The following is a 20,981-nucleotide window of genomic DNA, read 5'->3' on the forward strand; positions in this document are numbered from 1 at the left end:
TCCCTAGACTCATGCAGGCGTCTCTAGATAGTTGTAAGAATTAGATCAATTTCTGAAAAAAATAATTAATGCAGCAATTTCTAGAGCATTTTTTATGCTAGAATCTGAAAGAGTTGAGTTTCAATGCAATATTTGGCAGATTTCTTCGACTTTTAAGCCTCTGTTTAGTTTCTGATTTCTAGACGTTACCCTGGAGGAATCTCTGGAAGAGTCTTGCAGAATCCTCGGAGAAATCTAGGGGCTTATTCACAAATTTCATAACGCTGAAGGGGGTGGGTGGGTGTCCTCACGATGTTACGGCTCATAAAAAACTTGTAGAATATTCATACAAAAAGCGTTACAAAGGGGTGGGTGGGTGTCAAAAATGGTCATTTTTAGCGTTATGAAATAAATGAATGAGCCCTAGGTGGAAAATTGCTGAAATCTGTTGAGAAATTTATGGTGGAACCAAACAAATTTATGGAATAAGTACCTGAAATAATTCTTGAAAATGTTTAAAGGAAATCGTCTTGAAATTTTGATTAATACGATGGCCTTTAAATTTTAGCAGAAAATTCATAAAATTTTATCCTTTGGAACATCGAATCCATGGTCATCACTTTTATACCATCGAACCCATCCAATTTGGGGGTTTGCTCTAACTGCTAACCAATCACAGCGTTAGCCAATGATTCACAGTAAATAAAATGTTCACTTGAAATTAACATGCATTGTTCGATGTTTGCAAAAACAGTTGAAACTGAGACTGGGATACATTCAAAGCTATCAATAAGTTTGAGTATCATTAGTTTCAAATGTTTCGAAACATTCTTGAAGTCTTTGGAACATCACACAGTACTTTGAAAAAAATCGAAATGAACTTTGATCATCCAAATAAGAATTTTCTGACTGCTCAATGTGTTTTATCAATACTGTTATGCTGTACTTTTAAACATTGACTTGAAGATACAAGCAATGACTTCTAAACATGCAGATCAATGAACAACAGAAAAAAACAGACTGATCAATGTTTTGCGTCATTTCTTCAACATTTTGAAACATGATTTCTATCGAACAAGAACGATTTATTTTAGGTTTCAAAACAGCATGCAAATGAACGTACAGCAGCGTGTGCTTCATCATACGAGCCAAGCTGTTGTTATTCGAAGCTGAGATCAAGTGTGCTGTGCGTGCGATGCAAACAATACGTCAACTTCAGCAACACAGTGGGGTAAAATGAGATGTAACCTATTGCTTTTATGGATGTAAATTTATGATCGAAAGTGGTGTGTTCAAATCGAAATTGCAAGAGAACGAGTAGAGCTAGCAATTTGGTGTCAAAGAACGAACTGTAGACCAGCTTGAGCCGCACAACTTTGCTTAAGACAATAATTAAATTCATTACGCATTTTTCAAAGTAAATTGACAAAATCAAGTAAAAAATCAGTACCTTCGAAATTATTTGCTCTTAAAAATGAAATTATCTGCTAAATCCATTAGATGTTAAGATGTAGATCGATAGGAAATTTCAGTGGCTTTCGAATGGAAGTAAGAGATTAGAGATACGTTGAACTATTCGAAAATTATTACCATTTGAAGACGAACATAGCCTAAAATTTGAAATGTTCAATAACTCGGTAACGGTTAAGAATTGACAATATGCGTAGAACGATTTTTTTCATCTTACATGGTCCTCTATCATCCATTATAATGTTTGCACTCACGAACCTAACACCAATACGGTGTTAGGGCAGGATCGTGGCTTCGGTGGAGAATTGGGTCACACACGAACGTTTCAGGCACTACCAGACTTGGTTACAGTGAAACTCAATCTTTTAACACTTCAACTTTATTTGAACTTTGAAGTTGCCTCGATAATGGATTGGATTTTACTGACAGAATTTTATTTCAACTAACTCGCTTCTGCACCCTACGTTGTGGAAAATCTTTCGTTTAACGAATTATTAGCTATGAAAAAAAACTGCCAGCATTGCCGTCAGCTGAAATGTTATACTGCATGTTGGGCTACAATTGACTTGGGAACGGTAAATACTTGTCTTGTTGATTGCTGCTGGTCTTGAAAACTAAATATCATTGTAGGTTCGATAAACTCCAACAAAAAAAAAATGTCGATGATAGCTGGATAAACTGTTGGTACTTTTGATGAATTCAATCGTGAAAAAGAATGAAACATTTTAAGCTTCGGTTTTAATACAATCGAAATAACCACAGAGTATATAAAACAATACCGAACAAGTAGAAAACTAACATATACTATCGACAAATCAGCAACGAAACACATTACTCGAGAGCACAACACAAGAATTTTGACAGGAATTAATTGACGACGTGTAACGCAAAGATTAAATGTGGTCTTTCTATGACCAGGAGAAATAATTCTGAAACACAGATAAAGATTTTGGGGACCACAAGAATATAGGCCAATAAAACTTATTCAATAATATACTCTTTTGTGGAGAGGTTCAGATCAAATTTCATAAGAGAACCTAACAATCTCATGAGGAAGACGTAATCTTGTTGTATATTTTATTCACGTAGTTCATCATTGTTATATGCATGGAAACAATAAGGTTGGCAGATTTCATCATTGAGAGAGCCTTGCGGAGTAGTCCGGTTTCGTGACTCGATGTTTTTATTGGTCGGTGGTCTCTTTATTGTCAACTTATGCAGAGTTGACTGTATCTAATAGTATTGCTCAAACATTCTGCTAGCCCCCCTCGTATATGGCGCGAATAAAATCTGGAGGTAATTAGACTAGTCGAAGAAAATATGGAATTTGCACCGGCAGACTTCGAGCAACTAACTTCTAAGACTTCTTTGTTGAAAATTAGTGATAGTATTCCGAAAAAAAAACATATGTGAGGTGTAATAGTTTGACTAAACTTAAAACGAGTAATGCTCTTGAATTAAACTGTGACATGCATAATAAAAAAAATAATAAATAATTCAAAATAAACATCTTTGAAGGAAAAGGGGATGTGGTAGAGCCGATCAGGGATTGAATCCTGAGAAAATTGAGAAAATCTCTCACGTATCGCTCTCTGTAACTATCATAACATGCTGCACATTATGAGAGACTGTTTATCGTATACTGCTACAACTTTGATCAGATTGGGGGGATAGTAGTGCATGATAAAACCCCTCTAAACATGCTCCAAGTCTGAGGGACACTATTGCTATTAGAAGTTCGTGGATTGTTTATCGTGGCAGTAAAGAAAAACACCTATCCCCAACGGTAAACAAGCGAGAAATATGGATTTTATCATCGCTCTCTCTTTGGGGCTCTCGCTCGCTGCTTCCATTTATCAGACTTGTTACACCTTGCGATACAATGACGATCGTGGACCACAACAGATGGGATGTTTTTCTTTGCTTGCTTCGATCGTGCTTCATACTTAAATGAGAGCGCATTCTGCAATGCCTGGAACGATATCAATATCAGTAGCGACTACACCGCTTCGTGCCTATCCGACTGATATCGTTCGGAATGCGTTGTACATCACTCGGGCAGTCTCACTTCCCCCTTGCACAAGCATGGTTGTTTGGTTGCCACCGCGTGCGTGTTATCGATCATAGACCGAACCTTCAAGTCGTTACCACAGGTACTATTATGGGTGTGATTTTTTGTGTGATTTCAAGATAAAGCACATGGTTGCAGTTAGAGACAAAAGCAGACATAATAGAGATGATGAAAGGATAGATAGTTGTTATTAACTGTACAGTCAACTACCGAATAATTGTGTAAAGCATTCTCTGCATTTTACTGTGTGTGGAAACCATCAATTTAGGCTTTCGAAAGAAATAATTTACCTTTTTTTACAATCCGATTTGTATATATTTCCTAAACAATAAGTATACGATACTTAAAAAAACAAAAGAGCTCTACAAGACAAGTGAAATAAAATGTTGTCAAAAGTGGTTAAAAATACGCTACAAAATACAAAACAACTACCGAACCTACGACATCTTGTAGAAACAATCACTCAAAATCACTATCCATTCCGCTAGGCGATACCAATATTTGATTGTAGCGTTGTATGACCCGCTCCTGGAAGCATTTCTTCCTCGGGGAAACCTTCTTGCCACCACTTCCACCCGGTCCACCACCGACCGGAGCCGATTTCCTCCGGTTGACACTCGTGGACACGCGGCGGCAATCCTCAAAATCATCATCGTCATCGGTCGGAGCATCGCGGAACCAATTCTCCAGCTTCTTGCGCTTGAAGCTCGACGACGTGCTGTTGGTTCCGGCCGAACGTCTACCCGTCCGCGGGGTTGACTTCCTTGTGGAAGTTTTTGGAGTTCGCGGCGAATCACTATCCGAGGAACGGTTGCTTTTGGTGGTGAGCCAACCGCGTGGCGTGGCGGGAAGCGTTCCCTTGGAGGAAGGTGTTCGTTTCAAGGGATTGGGGGCGGGTCCATTTTGACTCTTTGGCGTGCAAGCGTTGGTGTCCAGGTCGACGATTTCGTCCGGTGGCCGAAGGATGCTAACGAACTGGACGTCGTCGGAATCGCGCAAAGGGGACATGCTGTCCTTTTCGGCATGGACTAGAATCTGGTTTCCGAAGGCGTTATTGTCGGTGATTTCAAAAACGTCCGTCCGATTGGGATCGGGATTTTTGACGGTGAGATCAGCGAAGATATCGTTGGAGGACGGACGTTCCGTGGCGGTGCACGGGATTTCGTTTTGTAGAGGACCGTGAAGGAGTTTGGAAATAGGGGTGCTCACATTGATTCGGAGAAACTTTGGCAGGGGTTGCTGCATTGGCGCGTTCGGTTTGGACGTTTTCTCCAAGTCAACGGGGCTTTTGAGCAGAAGATTCAGAAGGGAATCATCCTGAGAGATCGCTTTGACAGTTTCGTCTTCGGAGTCGCTGAACAAATCGGGGGACTTTTCCCGACAGTTGGAGCTGGAACTGGACACCAATATGGGGTTGTTGGCGATGACACTTTCCTTCGATACGATTTCGAGATCGGTGGAACATGAAGAAGGCGATTTCCGTTGGAAGAATCGATCGATTGGGAAGTTGTACTTGTCATCACTGGAGGCGATGACCGACTTGCGAACTAATGTTTCCGAAGAGCTTTCTATCTGAGAACTAGGTTGGAACAGCGCCTGGCCAAACTGCAGGTATCCTTCCGAATCCGTTTGGTCATCTGTTGCTTGAGACGAACGCTCAGTTTCTGGCACTTCAATGTTGGGCGTTTGAACTCGAGTCTTTTCGGATTCTAAAAGAGAACATTAACTTGATAGTAGTCGAAATTATAGGATTCTATATTATATATTATTATATACTATATATTATATATTATTATGTACTATATATTATAGTATAATATTATATATTATATATCATGGTGAAACACAAAAGGCTGAGTACGAAATGCTGAAACCCAAGGACTGGTAGCGATTGAGTTTGTTTTAACTATGAACTTTAGAGACCACTTGCCTGAAAAAATAAACCAAAGATAGACCAAACAGTAACGAACAAGAACCAATAAAACAAAAGATCTAGCAGGAACCAGACGATAAAAGTTTGAATTCTTGTACCGTAAGGACGCCATTCACCGCTCATTGAGTTATTTTGAAAAATCTGAACAAATTTTCGCTATAAAAGTTAATGTATTGGTATACCAAAAAGGGTTGTATCTGAATGAAATTTATATGATTTTATCTTATAATGTATTTGTAAAAAATAATTTTAGGCTGTTTAAGGCAATAAATATGAGTTCAACAATAATTTTACTATGGCAGATCAAAAAATGTTTCTTAGCTGTCAATGTTAAAAAAGTTGTCGTTCTAACCAGATAATGAAAGTAAATTGATTCCAACTAGTGCTGTGTATAGGGCGTCATACTTAGGATGAGCGGTGAATGGCGCCCTAAACCTGTAGGGTCAGGCGGGGCAAGATGAGCACCATAAGGATAAGCGCGATTTAATCCTACCTAAACGTTCTTATTTTGATAAAATTGGTAACCATCCTTATCTTTTACATTATTACTTTGACCTCCAACCATTAAAAGTTTCAAAAAGTTATAAATAGTTTTCCAAATAACACGTTAAAAAATAGCTTTTTTATCATCGGTCAAATATACTCCGGGGCAAGATGGGCACCCCCATAAAAAGATAAAATTTACTAAAGAAAACTATTATTGTTCAATGCTTGTAATATCCGAAGATATTATCTATAATTTCTGATGGTATTTATTTTCTACTAGCTTTATTTTTTTAAATTTTATCAAAAAATTTAATAAATTTAATTAATGACTAAAATTTTACTTAAAATAACGATCAAATTTGTTGTTTGTAACATGGTTTTTAGAAAAATAGTTATGTACAAAGCGGATACCGTACGTCAAGCCCACATCTAAATGTGGTTCTATAATTTCACACTTTTACTTAATTTTGAGCATGGTGCTCATCTTGCCCCAAGGGTGCAAACTTTTTAATATAATCAAAACATTTGAAACATTTCTGTAAAAAAGGTTTTGCTCCAGATTATCTACAGAATATTGTTCTATAACTGTACGGCCAAAAACATATGAAAGAATTTGTTTACGCAACAAAAATGTCACTTAATCTTATATGAAATGGGTAAATTTTTGGACTACTATGTATTATTGACAATATTAACGTTGTGTTGTTGATTTTTTGGTTGAAATATATGGTCGTCAGCCTACAGTCCTCCACTAAGAGAGCGTTTGCCCTATGACTGGACCTGTGCGCCGCCGCCGCCGGTGCATTTTACGTCACGCCGACGCCGATGTCTGAAAATGTCTAGGGGAAATATTTAGGCATTGCTCTAGAAAATCTTACATAAATGCATGAAGGGATTCCTCCAAGAATGTCTATAGGGAGTTATACAAATAATACTTTAGGGATTTTACGACGTATACTTTTATCGAGAATCATTTCAGAGAATCTACTAAGAATATCGCATGGACTTTTTTTTAGGAATTTCTCGATGAATGTGATAATTTCAGAAATAATTCTACACCAGACTCTTTTTAGAAAGTTTCAAGTGTTTATCCAGGAATTTCTGTATAAGTTACACCAGTGATTATATCATGAATTCCTCCTAATTTATATCCAGGAACTTTTCCAAGAAATTACTTCTAAGACTCCTCCAACGTATTTTTTTTTTTAATTTTGAGAATTGTTTGTAAAAATGATTTATGTTATAGCAGACAATCGCAGAGTGACCAACAAATTTCTATTTTGAAATTCCCTGTTTTTTTCGGTACAATTTCCAGAATTTTCCCCGTTTTTTTTTTTTGTTTTGCCAATAGAGCGACGAATCCTATTCTTGGCACTTGTCTATTCACTTTGACAGACGGGGTTTTGAAAGCTACTGAAACTATATTTTGCAATAATGTTCTTACTTAAGTGCATCTTACTCAGAAAACCAGAACGTACGTAGGGGGGGGACGGGGCAAGATGGCCACCCGGGGCAAGATGAGAACCCCTCAATTTTGAGACTATTTGTATGAATTTTATTAAAATAACGTTGTACACTGTTGAATTAAAGTTCATCCAACTGCCCTCATTGATAAAAATTATTAGAAAATTTCTAGTACTGCATTAGGTCCCTCGGTAGTGCAAAAGGTACCCAAGTTTGACAGATCGCAGTACACTTTTCACGGCATTCTAGATTACTTTATGAGCCATACAATTTTGGACAACTGCAAGAGACATGGAGGTCTTTAATTAGTCTTTGTGAACACCCCTTATGGAAAACGGAAAATTATTTGCAAATCATTCAAATATGCTTAGCAATGCTTGGACTAGTTGCCTTAGCTCTATTACATTTGCTGGTTAGCTTGTATTCATAAAAGTAAGTCGTTTCTCATCTTTTGCTTCTATTTCTAGTAAAATAAAACAAGTAATGCATTTATATATCCTAATTGAGAAAAGATTCAACAATTTTCTGCACAAACCAAATATTAAATGCATAGTTTGATGCAAAATATACTATGCTTATCAATGATAACTTATTGGTAATTAAAAAAATACAATTTAGGAGAGTGTCCTTCTTGCCCCGCAGGGGTGCTCATCTTGCCCCGCAGTGTATTTAAGCCAACTGAAAAACATCGTTTTTGTTCAGTCATTTTATTCAATAAAATTTTCCTTTTTTTGAACCCGTTATGTTAATGGATGATAGAAAACATGTTTATATAAATTCTTACTCTTCTTCTTCTTGACATTACGCCCTCACTGGGACAGAGCCTGCTTCTCAGGTTAGTGTTCAAGGAAATTTCTTTACGAAAAGATCCTGGACCGACTGGGAATCGAGCCCAGACACCTTCAGCATGGCTTTGTAGCCGCGGACTCTTATGCGTCTTATGCGACCTAATTTATGATAACAAAGTTGAAACGAAATGGACATATGAAATCATAAAATATCGGTGTTCGGTCTCACCGCAACGACTCTCCCATTGAATGATAGGCGCACTCAGCTGCAGCAGCAGCGCAGCAGTGTGTATTTAATTTGTCTCATTTCGCCCCAGCTAGCAGCAAGCAGCCCGTTTGCTTTCATGCTGTTGCTTTGGGCTGCGTGATGCTAGCTGTCGGCGCATCAATCCTTTGTAACTTTGTAACCCATTACACTCATCCGTACTACCTCTAGGATATATAAGAGGCACCTCGTTCTGTATGTAAATTAGTTGTAAGTTGTTATCGTTACGTTCTAATTCCCCCACCGAGCAGGAGCACTGCCTCTCGGTGGTGGGCAATAAATTATCGTCAGTAGAAGAAGTACCGTGAAGGCCCCATACTCTGCGCACTTAAGGCTTTTCAAATTTCAAACAGCTGTAATTAATTGAAAACAAAAAACAATATTCTGAAATTTTGGAAGCAAATACTTATTGATCTTATGTATAAGGAAAAAATATAAAAGCTTCACTAAGTAATGATTTTTATTGCAAATTTTTAATTTTTCTCAAGGGTGTCCGTGTTCCTAACTCTGCGCACTGATTTTTGCAATGCTCCTTATTCTGCGCATTTAGATTCCTAACTCTGCGCACTCGATAAATTCTTTATAACAGTTGAAGTGTTTTACTAATAGCATTACTAGCATTTAAACTCCGAATTTCTCTTCATTTTCTTGCTTCATACGGCTTTACGTCCCTAGTGGAGCGTGGAATGTCTCTAACACAAGTTTACCAAGTGAAGTGAATTTTATCTATAATTCAATTGAATGCCATTAAGTGCAACTCTCAAAACAATCGAAATCATCATATGATTTCCGAAACATGTAATTAACTTAGTTCTCTAAAACCTAAACCAACATACAAAAAGGGTACAAACTATGTCTTTTTTGCGTTCACCCTTGGCGTGTAAGGGAAAATAAGCTTTGACTGTTTATGTATTTTCACTAGCAAATATAAAACAAAAAATTTCTTTGGTTCGGTTCGGGTCCGGGTTTGGTATCAAATTATTGTCTCGATTCGGGTCGGATCCGGGTTTGAAGAAAATAAATAAGAACCTGGTGCTGGTTTGTTATATGTGAAACCCGAACATTTCTACTAAATACGAAGAATAGTTTAAGCGTAAGGGTGGATATTCTTAATGTAGTGTTCATCACTCAATCGAAAAGTATCGCCGCTCTGTATAAGCGTGACGTAATTAATAAACGATTCCTATTGCAGATCAATAACATCACTTTATTGGCGTTTTGTGTTGCAAATGCGATTAAACCTCGATGTCCCATTACTCGATATTGACTCATGAAACTATACAAAAAATCAAAATTATTTTATTGCATGGTTGGGGAGCATTTAAAAATTACGTCCATCGTTCACGGGAAGTTGGAGTCTATGAAAATGTGACAATGCATGCATTAGGTACTGTAAAAATCGCGACAGGGGATTGAGGGGACGGAGTGTAGAATTCCTTTAAATATGATGGAGGTCATTTTTTAATCTTCCCTTACCATGATGGTCCCCTCAAACAATTTTCCAAAGCATTTCATTTCCATATCTAGATGGTGTCGACAAGTCGATGGTTCCCTTCAATATCGACCTCTGGAGGGTTGATTGTATGTTGAAAATAACGTTTTATAACTGCTGCGCATAGTAAGGAACATAGTTGAAAAATGGTTCCTTATTATGCGCACTTAAGAAGAATAAGAAAATGGAGAGAAAATAAGTTGCACTTTATCAGTGATGATTGCTCGATAAATAAACTAGAGCCTACGTACTAAAAATCGAAAATATATTCTCTTTAATTTGCTTCAAATAACTTAAGTGATGAGGTACTCCCTTAGCATTTTTGCTAACGGGCAGTCAATTTGGAAGTTTTTCAATATTTTTAAAGCTATTTTATTTTTTATTAAAGTAACAAACGTAAATTTGTCAACAAAATTCTTCGTGTGCTTTTTTATTACTATTGTAGCAATATATAAAAAATAAATTTTGAACAAAAATGTAAGTATTTTACCAGGTTTTGGTGGATTTTGGTGAAAGTGCGCAGAGTTAGGAGCTGCGCAGAGTTAGGGGCCTTCACGGTAGTCAAATTCGTCTCGTTATTCGTCTGCCCCTTCTGGACCATTAAAATAACACAACGTAGGGCCTGGTCAACCCTGGACGAAACAATCGGTTTATGCGAGAAAACTCGCCGGTTGGAATATTTCATCCATCATTTAGTGCGGGTGTGATACAATTTGTATAAATAAACGACTGTAAACTGTTATGCGACTTCTGAATGTCAAGATACTGTCAACTTTCAGACAATTTTGATGATTAAAACCTAGGTACAAGGCAACCAGGTAAGATTTGATTCAAAACTTCAAGTCATATAAGTTAGAGAAATATTTTAAAAAAATCCCCTGACAATTGTATTGTGTACAACACAGGCGAGAAAACCACGCGTTTAGTAGATAACGACAGCGCGGTGCATCTGGCGGTGGCTGACCATGCGACGGCCGAAAGGTTAAAAAGCATAAATAATCAAATAAGTCGTTATGACTTCATACAACTTATTTTGAGTCTCATTCAACGTGTAATTTCGTATTATTTCTATTTTTTCTCAATCAACCAATCATGGTAGAAAGGCCTGATGATATAAAATTCACATCAAAACTGTTTTCCGTTAGTTACATGGAAAATAATATGAGTTACAGAAAAAAAGAAAATATTAATATTTCCTAAAGTACTCTAATTTTTATTGTTGGCAAAAATCAGTAACCAAAAGAAGCTTTTAAAAAAAAGACGCGGATGCTATAAACAAAAAATAAATAAAACAAAATGCGCGAACTTGGGATTACAAATTAAAGAAAAAATGCTAATATCGATTTTGGATAGTAAAAAATGATACAGATCGAAAATAAATATCTAGATATAAGATGGTTATGATTTTGTTGCATTCAATTAACCAACAACCACTTGTTCGTGCTTCTAGGGATTCATCTAAAAATCAAACAAAGGATTCCTTAAAGAATTCAACTTTCCACAAATATTTCTTTAGGGTTCCAAAAACAATCTCTTGGAATTCTGCTTAGGATTCCTCCTCCACCAATTTTTCCATGCAAAATCGTTCAAGGAACTCAGAAATTTTGAACGGATTTCCCTAGTGATTTCTTTGTACATCGTCGTAGTCATTGTATGACTACAATGAAGTGGGAGCGTTCATAAATTACTACTTATTGCCTTTTTCAAACAGGAAGGCGTGTTGCCTATGATCAAGAAGTTCGTTGTTTTCGAAAAAGCGACTCAGCCGACGGTTTACCATTCGCCCCAGTATTTGGCTACCACAGCATGTAGAGTAACCCGGTGTAATATGCCCCCCCTTAAGAAAAATTGGAAATATCTCTATCAAAAGCACTATCTCTAATGGAAAAACCACATCAATAGGACCATTATCTTACTAGTTGTTCAAAAAATACAAGCTTTTCCGCAAAATCTACTTAATTAACTGAAAATAACATCTTTTTTACAATCATCTAAATCTCACACTTCAAAACGAGCCTGGGCAATATGCCCCTGCATCAGTATAATATGCACCACAACAAACGGATAGTACGCCCCATGACAAATGGACAGTATGCCCCACAACATAGGGGTTATATGCCCCATGACTGTCAGCTGCTTATGCACGCTGAAAAACTGCTAACGATCTTGCTCGTGAATAGATGACATCAAGAGTGGGGCATATCATCCAGCTCGTTGTGGGGCATATTGCCCAGATATAAGAAGTTGTTGAAAAATGAATAATTCAGTAAATTTCCACTCTTTTTGGTCATTCTTACTAACGATGTTCGTTCAATAGTTCCAGCGTCGACGTTCCTTAGTGCTTGCTTTGATGTTATTGCTTTTCAACTCATAAAATTGCTTAAGCGAACTGCGTGAGACATTACATCGAAATTCGACTTTTGGTACTTTTTGTATTATCTCTGTTTTGCTGCACGTTACAATTGTCAAATTATCATAGTGAAACAGTCTCATGTAAAGTAAGGATTCCCAATCATTTTCAATTTTATATTGAATCTGGTTCATTAAATATCGAAGAGGGGCGTATTGCCCGGGTGGGGCGTATAACACCGAGCTACCCTAAGGAAGATTGGCCGGAAATCACTAGGGGAAGTCGATGCGTGTTTATGTTTCGGGATAGGCACAATTAGGCTATGAGTCCAAGTTTGAGGTAGAGTGTCTTGGGTCCAGGCTTTGTTTAGGCGTTCGAGTAAGGTCACCAATGCTTCTGTTCTAAGTTGCCGAAACAGCCAAAAATTTGTCGAAGGGTAGCCAAGTTCGTCGGGGCCTGCTAATTTGCTCTTGCTACGCATCAAGGCAAAGTTAAGTTTATCTAGACGAAAATGGGCATTGATGGGAAGAGGAACAGTGTCCTCCGGGATTTTCAGGTTACTTAAACGGCACATAGAAACTTGATTCCGCCGAGTGAACTCGTTGTCGTGAAGATCGAATGATGAAAGAGATGCAAAATAGTCGACCAGGGCATTGGCTATTACAATTGGATCCCGTGTTATACCGCTGGGCAGTCATTAAGGACATATAGGAAAGAATCCCTGTCATGGCAGGGAAGATGGCTTCCTCACGCATACAGACACATTCAGCCAGCGGTTTGCTATTTTTTCTCATATCATGCAACTTACCAGTAATTAATCACAGCTAAATTGTTAAACCATGTAATAACTATATTACCTTCCCATTTTACTCATTTTCTCAACTAATTATGCTCGAAATTTAACGATTCGTGGTCATGTTCAACACGCACGACGACTATTTCGGTACAAATCCACTTGCAAACGAAGGACATTTTTCACTAAATTCACTAGTTTCTGCTAAAGGTAGTCCGTTCAGCACGATTTAATTTCACTTATTGTATATTTAAGAACACGTACTAGATAACGAGTAGTGTTTGATCCTTCGACCTTGTTGCTTGCTCCTGCGGGGGCGGGCGACGAGGGCAGGATCAAACATGTCGCGCGTCGTCCCGTAGTAGTAATAGTTTTGAAGTCATATTCTCAAAAAAACAAATTATTTCAATTACAGTGACCCAATGTCACCCCCTCTATGGGGTGAGATTGGGTCATTTTTCATTCACTTGTAGTGCCGCTGTGAATAAATATTTATCTTTAATTTTTTGAACAGTTGTTAATGAACCATCAAAGTACATACACACCAAATTTGAAGTTTATTAGAGTTAAATTGCGATAGTTATTCAATAAATAAATCATACATATCCATTTTTGACCCATTCTCACCCCCAACGACGGTATCTATGTTGGAAATCTTGGGAAACGAACTGCAAGAATTGTTACAAGAAACTACTTCAATCGTTAGAAAAACTAATGGAGTAATCCCATATGGCACATATGAATGAATCAATTGATGGTTTCTTAAAAATATCAAAGGCCGACCCTGTGTATGTTCTGGGACAAATTTGCATGAGAATTCCTGGAAGTAATTGTTGAGGTATTTTTGGAATATCTATAGAGAATTATCAGAAGATTCTTGAATAACCTTTGAAAGATGCTTTGAATTAATCAAAGACCAGTCGCATCAGGATATACAAAGCTCGAGTGTGGTGGTACTAGCCATTGTTGAACTCTTGAAATAATCTATCAAAGCATTGCTGAACCTCATGACGATTTTCAGAACGATTCCTATAAAACTCCCAGACAGTCAAGAAATTCTAGAATAATTCAGAATGGCCGTAGAAATTTCTGGAAGTAGTTCTTAATACATTCTTGAAAAACTATTTCATCAATTCTTGCTGATATTTTCTGATCTCTTAATACAAGTCTCTAACAAATCTCTACTTTAATGGAAGGTCTCTAAAGTCTCCGTTTTAATCAACATGATCTCTAAAGTCTCCTTTTTTGCTTATTCTGCTTGCATTGAATTCTGATCGGCTCCAGAGAAACTTTCAGAGACTATTATATCGGGTTCAACTGGATCTTCAAGATTTTTTTCAGATTAATCTAGGATACGCTTCAGCAATTATCATAATGATTATATTTATAATGCTTACATGGTCTTCTACTTGGATCTCTCCTGAAATTCTCTGTCAAACCTCCCAGAAACTCTTCCTGTGATTGTACGAAGCGTGCTTAGAAAAATTTATCCAGAATTTGCTCCAGGAAATCCATGAGAAGTCCAAAGCTACTGCCTCCACTAATTTCCTCAGATATTAGTTTGATTTTTTTCCAAAACTATCCTAGAATTTCCTCCAGATATTTATTCACTTATCCTTCAACCGATACTGTAGGAGTTTTTCCAAAGTTTTTTTTTCCTAGGAAATCCACAAAGGGTTTATTCCAGAGTTTTTGAAAAAAATAACTTAAGCGTTTTTTTTTTTTCAAGAAACCCTGCAAGAATTCCTCCGCCTATGCATGTGGATTCCTTCAAGAATTCATCTACATTTTCCCCCAGGGACTTAGGAATTCCTTGAGAGGTTCTTCGAGTAAATCTTTTTTTTTTTAGTAATTTATTCAGCATGTCATCCAAGTATTCTCCAGCATTCAATCCAAATATTACCGCTGCAGTATCTTCCAAATATGTCCTAAGATGCAAAAGCATTTATGAAATCTTCAAAAATTTCTTCGAAAGTCTAGGAGTTCTTTCAAAGGTCTTTGTTCATTTAGGAAGACTCTATTTTCACATAGGTTTTATCAGAGGTAACTTTGGGATATTCTTTATAACTACCTCGTGGATTTATTTTTTGGAAAAAATTCTTGGCATTTCCCTAGGGAAATTCATGGAAGAATTCCAGATAAACAACTCACAGAGTTCAATTCAGAAAAGCTCATAGAATAAGTGGAGGAATTTCTGTAGAAATCTTAGAAGGAATCTCTGGAGCAATTGATGAAGTTACCTTCAGATAAATTTCTAGTTAAAATTTTGTATAAACCTGAAAGACAATTTCTTAGGAAATCCCAGGAGACATTTCTGGAGATGTTATTGATTTGATTTTTGAAGATATCTTGACCACGAATCTTTGAGGATGTCCCAGGGAAACCCGGATAAAAACGTATCATTCAGTGAATGGAATAAACCATTAATGTACAATATAACGTATTGGATACAATACAGCGTATTGTAATTGAATGTCGAAGCAATATTAATCTTGTTTGGATATACAATTCAAAAACAATATAATATATTGTAACAGAACATTGTATTGTTTTTAATTGGTTTTATACCTTACAATTTTGGGCAAAATCCTATTTTCGCGTAAAACAACTGTTGCTATTTTCTATGTAGCTTTGCTGAAAGAAATAAACAAAACAAGTTCAGAAAGCAAGAAATGTTGGGTGAAAAATATTCAAAAAGTAAAAATAAGTAGTTTTTTAGAAGTTACTTGACATTAGCTGTAACGACGAATGCAACCATGATATTGAATTGTTTTATATTTTCAAAATGTTTGTATGAGAAAATATCTATATTTGTATTGTTACGATACTTAACCACCCATACATTATATTGCAAAAATCTCATATACCATTCTGTGAACTGTTCAAAACAATATATTGTACTGTAATTGTATTGTCATTTTTCAATATACTGTATTGTATTTCCAATATATTGAATGATACTGTTACAATACGTTATATTGTATTTGTATTGTATTTTTTATCCGGGAATCTATGGATAAATCACCGGATAAAATCTTTGAGAAATTACAATTTTCTGGAAAATTTTCTGAAATAATTTCTGGATGAATTTTTGTGATTTCCGAAAAAAATCTTTGGAGAAAGTTCATTTCCGTGATACTTTTCCAAACTCTTATTTTCTGGCTCCTATTAGGTTTTGTTTTGTTTCCTTGCTTCCTGTTTGGTACCTTTTCGATCTCTTTTTGATTCCATTTAGGTCTCTTTTTCAGGCAAAAGGACAATATCCTATTATTAAAGTACTCAGCAGCTACCAGCTTTGTGAACAGATCGTTTTCTTAGTTTTGTGGTAACGACTAGCATTCTTTGTGTTTGAACCCCTTAATTAAAGTTACTCAATTTCCGGCTTATGAATTCATAGGATTCAAATTTTGCTTAGCTTCGCTTAGCACAACATATTTGTCAATGTTTGTCCTACCCATGGTTTCGAACGTGGACGCGCCTCTGCTTCCAGCCTTTCAATTTGAGCGTTTTTGTTCTGTATTTCCGCGAGTAAAGCTTCTATCTTTTCGTCCTTGCGTTTCATCTCCTTTAAAGCGTTATCCACTTTGGCGGAAAGTTCCTCAAAACATTGCTTGTTACTAGCGGCTATAGCAGAGGCGACCGATTTTGGATTATGCTTTAGATCATACTGTCGTTTAGCTGCTGGGTACGATATTCTCATATCTACGCGTAGATGTTGAATCTCTTTCTCATAGACGAAAGTTGGGCATTTTCTGCTTGCCAATGGGTGATCCGTTGTATTCCACCTTACGCAGAAAGCGGAACTGGTAGATGGCTTTTCTTTGTCGTTCATGTGGTCACCGGAACAATTTCCACATTGGATAATCTAATAGTCAATAGAATTTCGTGCATTTTTTATGTTCGAAGAAAAAAATTTCAACGGTATTCCTTGAAGGTATGAACCATAACTGCGAGGCACTATGAACGATTCCACAGATATGAATCTAAGTGAGTCGATTTCAAAAGAAAAAGCAAAAATATACGCTTTGCTTGAAAAACTCTACTAAATTTCTAACATAATTTGCACAAAATAAAAATTTTCTTTACACGACTTTCTCTATAAAAGCTTGAGTGATAAGGTTTGGTAATGTATCTTAGCATGAATGTGGAAATTTACCAGTGTTGGAAATATCATTTTAGTTTATTCATATGATTTTTTATAGAAATATAAATAATCTTCATCGTCTTTTCCTTACCGAAATGTTTATAAATTAGACAAATGTTTATGCCAGTGACGCTGCCGCCGCCGCCGATGCAGAAACGTCCTGACGCCGTGTTTGAGTGAAAGCACACGTTTTGGCGTTTCCTTCGGAATCGTCTTATATTTTATTCTTAACTGTGGTATGGGTGCCAATGCCTCACAGTTATGAATCAACGCTCCGAGGAAAATGGTTGACATTTTTTATCCCACGAAAAAATATGTTTAAGAATAATTGATAATTGATTGCGATGCTGTATAAATTTATGCTTGACGTAGGTAAAATGTGGTCCGCGTAATTGCAACTCTATTTGATGAGATATTCTCCATTTAATCCAACTCTGCTCTTTTACCTGTGTGCTATCCATAACTGTGGGATGATTGTTGTTATACATTCAGAAGTCTTCAAGGTGAGTTGTGTTTAATCTCGTTGAGAAACAAAACAATGACCAATTCAATTTACCAAGAATATCTTCATGATTTGGGCTAGTAAAAAGAAATCATAGGATGACGTCACCTGACAATTCATGAACTACATTTACAAGGACATCAATATTTTCAGCGTTTTGATACCCTAGCCTTTTGTACTTTCACCCTTTCGTAGGAAACCTCAACTTATGCTATTTTCAAACTAATCAAATGAAATTACCTGACGCTCTAACCAAGGGAGACTTCCTAACATCATCAATAGTAGATTTAGTCTCCGAATCAGACGTTTCCACCACCAATTTGGGCATTTCCTCCGTACTCAGCTCGAAATCGAACAACGGCTCGCTAACTTTATACGAAACGGTCACCGCTTCGTCTTTGTCATCATCTGTCTCATTCGATAAGTCCCTTCCGATGCCTGAAGTTTCCTTATCCCCCACGATGGCCATATTGAGGCTCGTTTCCCCGGCTGTCTCATTTTCAACCAGTTCTTGACTCGATTCCTCGAGAACCTGCAAACTGTTCTCTTCAATTTGTCTACATTCCATTCCGTTGGCGATCTTCCAAGCGTTGAAGCAAAACTTGAACTCGTGCTCGTCTATTAGGGGGAGGTAGCTGTTGTGATGAGATCGATACCTTCTGAACCAAACGCTCCGGGTCAGGAAGAATAGTTTCAACTTCTTCGCTTTTTTCAACGGTCGATTAGTTTGGATTGCTTCTTCCAGCAAGGTTTTCAACGCATCCACATGAAATTGCACTTGACAAAGTTTGAGCCTCAGAGAAAATCGGACCGGGTTGTCCAGAAGGTTTTCGGTTACCAAAAATATTCTGGCCGCGCGCTGGAATTCGGCGATCAGTGAAAGAAATCCAATCTCACACTGAACTTCTTTGGTTTCGTCGATCACCAATAGGTTAATGTCTTTTTCCCTAGCAAGAAGGGCATGGGAATTCTTCTGGAAGCAATCGAAAGTAGCCAAAATTATCTGTTGGTTCCCTGATAGTTGATCTGGAAAGAAACGCATTATTTGTATTTGTATGTTAACTTTTGACGATAAGCTATTAGATTTAAACTTTTTACATTTCGATTAATGATAGCCGTACTATGAAGTAGTTTGATCAGAATTATTAGATCAGAAGGTAAAATATCTAAATACATATTAAAATAAAAACTTTTTCATTGTCTTGAAAATCATTCGACCTCTAATCAGCACTACAAAATACAGTATGATCAAATTTCCAAAATAATCGCTCTCTGGAAACTACAATTCCAAGCCTTGGGCCAAGGCAATACAAACTATTTGATGAACAATCATAATAATAATAATTTAAAATTGACTTCGTTATGCCTTAAACGCTTGAGCCTATAAAAAATGAATAAATTGTGGAAAACTTTTGCGATATGGAATTACAGTTTGTCATTGAATTTATTGACATGCCATCGAAAAGGCGTAAGTTTAAAACAAACCTTACATTTTTTCCCAGACACACAGGTTAGCCATAGAAAACGACTGGTGAGCACAGATTTAATGAAGATTTTTTATCTGATAATAACGGTCTGCGGTTATTAAAATACAGAGCGTTTGTAAAAGGAGATCCTCTACCAGCCCTGTTGAAATACAACAAACAAGGCACTCACCACTTTCACCTTCCTCTCCCAGAATCAATGTTCTGAACTCGGTAAGCAACTCCAAATGGTACAGCCAATGATGCACCCGCTCTGCACTATCACACAAGATCGCAGTCTTATCAGCAGCAAGGCCAACCGTTGCCGATAAGTAACCAACTATCTGATGCGTCTTTCCCAATCCGGATTCGTCATTCAAGATTACACCTTTGTTCTGAAAGCGGGAACTGATGAATAAGCATTCGAAAGTCATGGAAATTTTATACGAAACCTGTTTAACACCCCGATGGATGAACCGGATTCCTTCCAGCTGATGTGGCGTCAAAACTTCCACCACGGGACCGGGAAGTTCTCCGTCGCCGAGTTTTAGTGGTTCCCGGAGGGCAAATCGGGTTCTCTTTGCTGGAGCGTTTTCACCATTGCCGTCATCCATCAACTCTATGCGGCTGGAATTCTTCAATCCAAACAATTTCACCCTTTCACACAGATCAATGCGAAAAAAGAATCACCAAAAAGAACGGTTTTCACGAGAAAATAACTAAAAGCTCGTGAACACTAGAGCACTTGAGACATGATGTGGTTGCAAAACTTTTACGCTGCTGGCTGACTGGCAGAAAAACAAACAAGAAGAACTTCTGTCAAAACATGTTTTCCTTACTGGTACTCTTGACAAATTACGTAACAAAAAAAACGGTATCAAGACGCGTACATGTAGGTAAATAGTTATATGAACAAAATCGTATTTTTTATAAATTTATATAGTAAAAGTTTCCCAATTTGATGAGAAGACATAATGCTTCCATTGATTTTTCTTATACAAGTAATCTGCCCATAACTGCAAAACAGTCACATTCGACATTTTTGACAAAATGGAGTTAATACCATGTAGAGTCATCAAATGATAAATACTTTCGATCAACTTACTGAAATCTGTGAGATTGTTCTAGAAAACTCGAAAAAAATACCAAGTTGTTTTGTCACATTGGTAATTATAACCGCATAACAGTCACATTGAGATTATAAATGAGCCTCGTAATGTGAAAGCAATGAAATTTCTATCAGAATTATTTTCTGACAATTCACCTAGTATTCAATATGAATTGTACAAAATATGAGCCTCAAATAAGCATTTTTGAGTTCTTGGTAATTTTTAGAAATTTTAGTTTCCTCCCATACTGCCATAAAATGCACACTTAGTATTCCATTTACTCAATGCCTACTTTTGTCGAATGTTACAAATATGCAGTTATGGGCAGTAATGGTCATGATGAAAAATAATGGAAAATGTCACGTACGTAATCTATGGATGACGCAAAAAGTGCATCATTCCGTTGAATCACCCCTCGGATATCATGCGAGCGCGCAAGAAGTCAGTGTTGCCATAAAATGGCTAGTTGGATTTTTTTTCGTTCCAAAATTGTGCGGTTAATAGGGTCCTAAAGCCCTGTCCCAATTTTAGTGCCAAACGCTTAAGTTTAGGCCAAAAACACATGTTTACTCAATTTTCTAATGTTTTCCGTTGGTTTAAGCCCAAAAAACATTTTTTTAGATTTTGTCACATCCTTTGGCTTAAACTCAAATGTTGGGTGTGTTTTGTTTT

The 20,981-nt window shown here is 37.0% G+C and overlaps 1 protein-coding gene across 1 annotated transcript; it reads right to left on the bottom strand.

Annotated features, from left to right (window-relative positions):
• Window positions 1-3,811: 3,811 nt before the first annotated feature.
• On the bottom strand, window positions 3,812-20,010 carry LOC5571441. The gene is made up of 4 exons (XM_001659643.2): window positions 19,653-20,010; window positions 19,394-19,595; window positions 17,978-18,763; window positions 3,812-5,229 (listed from the first exon to the last, which is right to left on the bottom strand). The coding sequence occupies exons 1-4, from the start codon at window positions 19,812-19,814 to the stop codon at window positions 3,980-3,982; spliced, it is 2,400 nt and encodes a 799-aa protein (XP_001659693.2). The 5' UTR covers window positions 19,815-20,010; the 3' UTR covers window positions 3,812-3,979.
• Between the last annotated feature and the right edge of the window lie 971 nt (window positions 20,011-20,981).

This window comes from Aedes aegypti, chromosome 2, assembly GCF_002204515.2.
Source record: "Aedes aegypti strain LVP_AGWG chromosome 2, AaegL5.0 Primary Assembly, whole genome shotgun sequence".
Taxonomy (NCBI): domain Eukaryota; kingdom Metazoa; phylum Arthropoda; class Insecta; order Diptera; family Culicidae; genus Aedes; species Aedes aegypti.

Coding starts and splice junctions, on each gene's coding strand:
- LOC5571441 (XM_001659643.2), bottom strand. CDS start 19,814: ATGGATGACGGCAATGGTGAAAACGCTCCAGCAAAGAGAACCCGATTT. Junction 18,764..19,393: donor GGGAGAGGAAGGTGAAAGTG/GTGAGTGCCTTG, acceptor GTTTCTTTCCAG/ATCAACTATCAGGGAACCAA. Junction 5,230..17,977: donor TCCCTTGGTTAGAGCGTCAG/GTAATTTCATTT, acceptor GTTCTCTTTTAG/AATCCGAAAAGACTCGAGTT.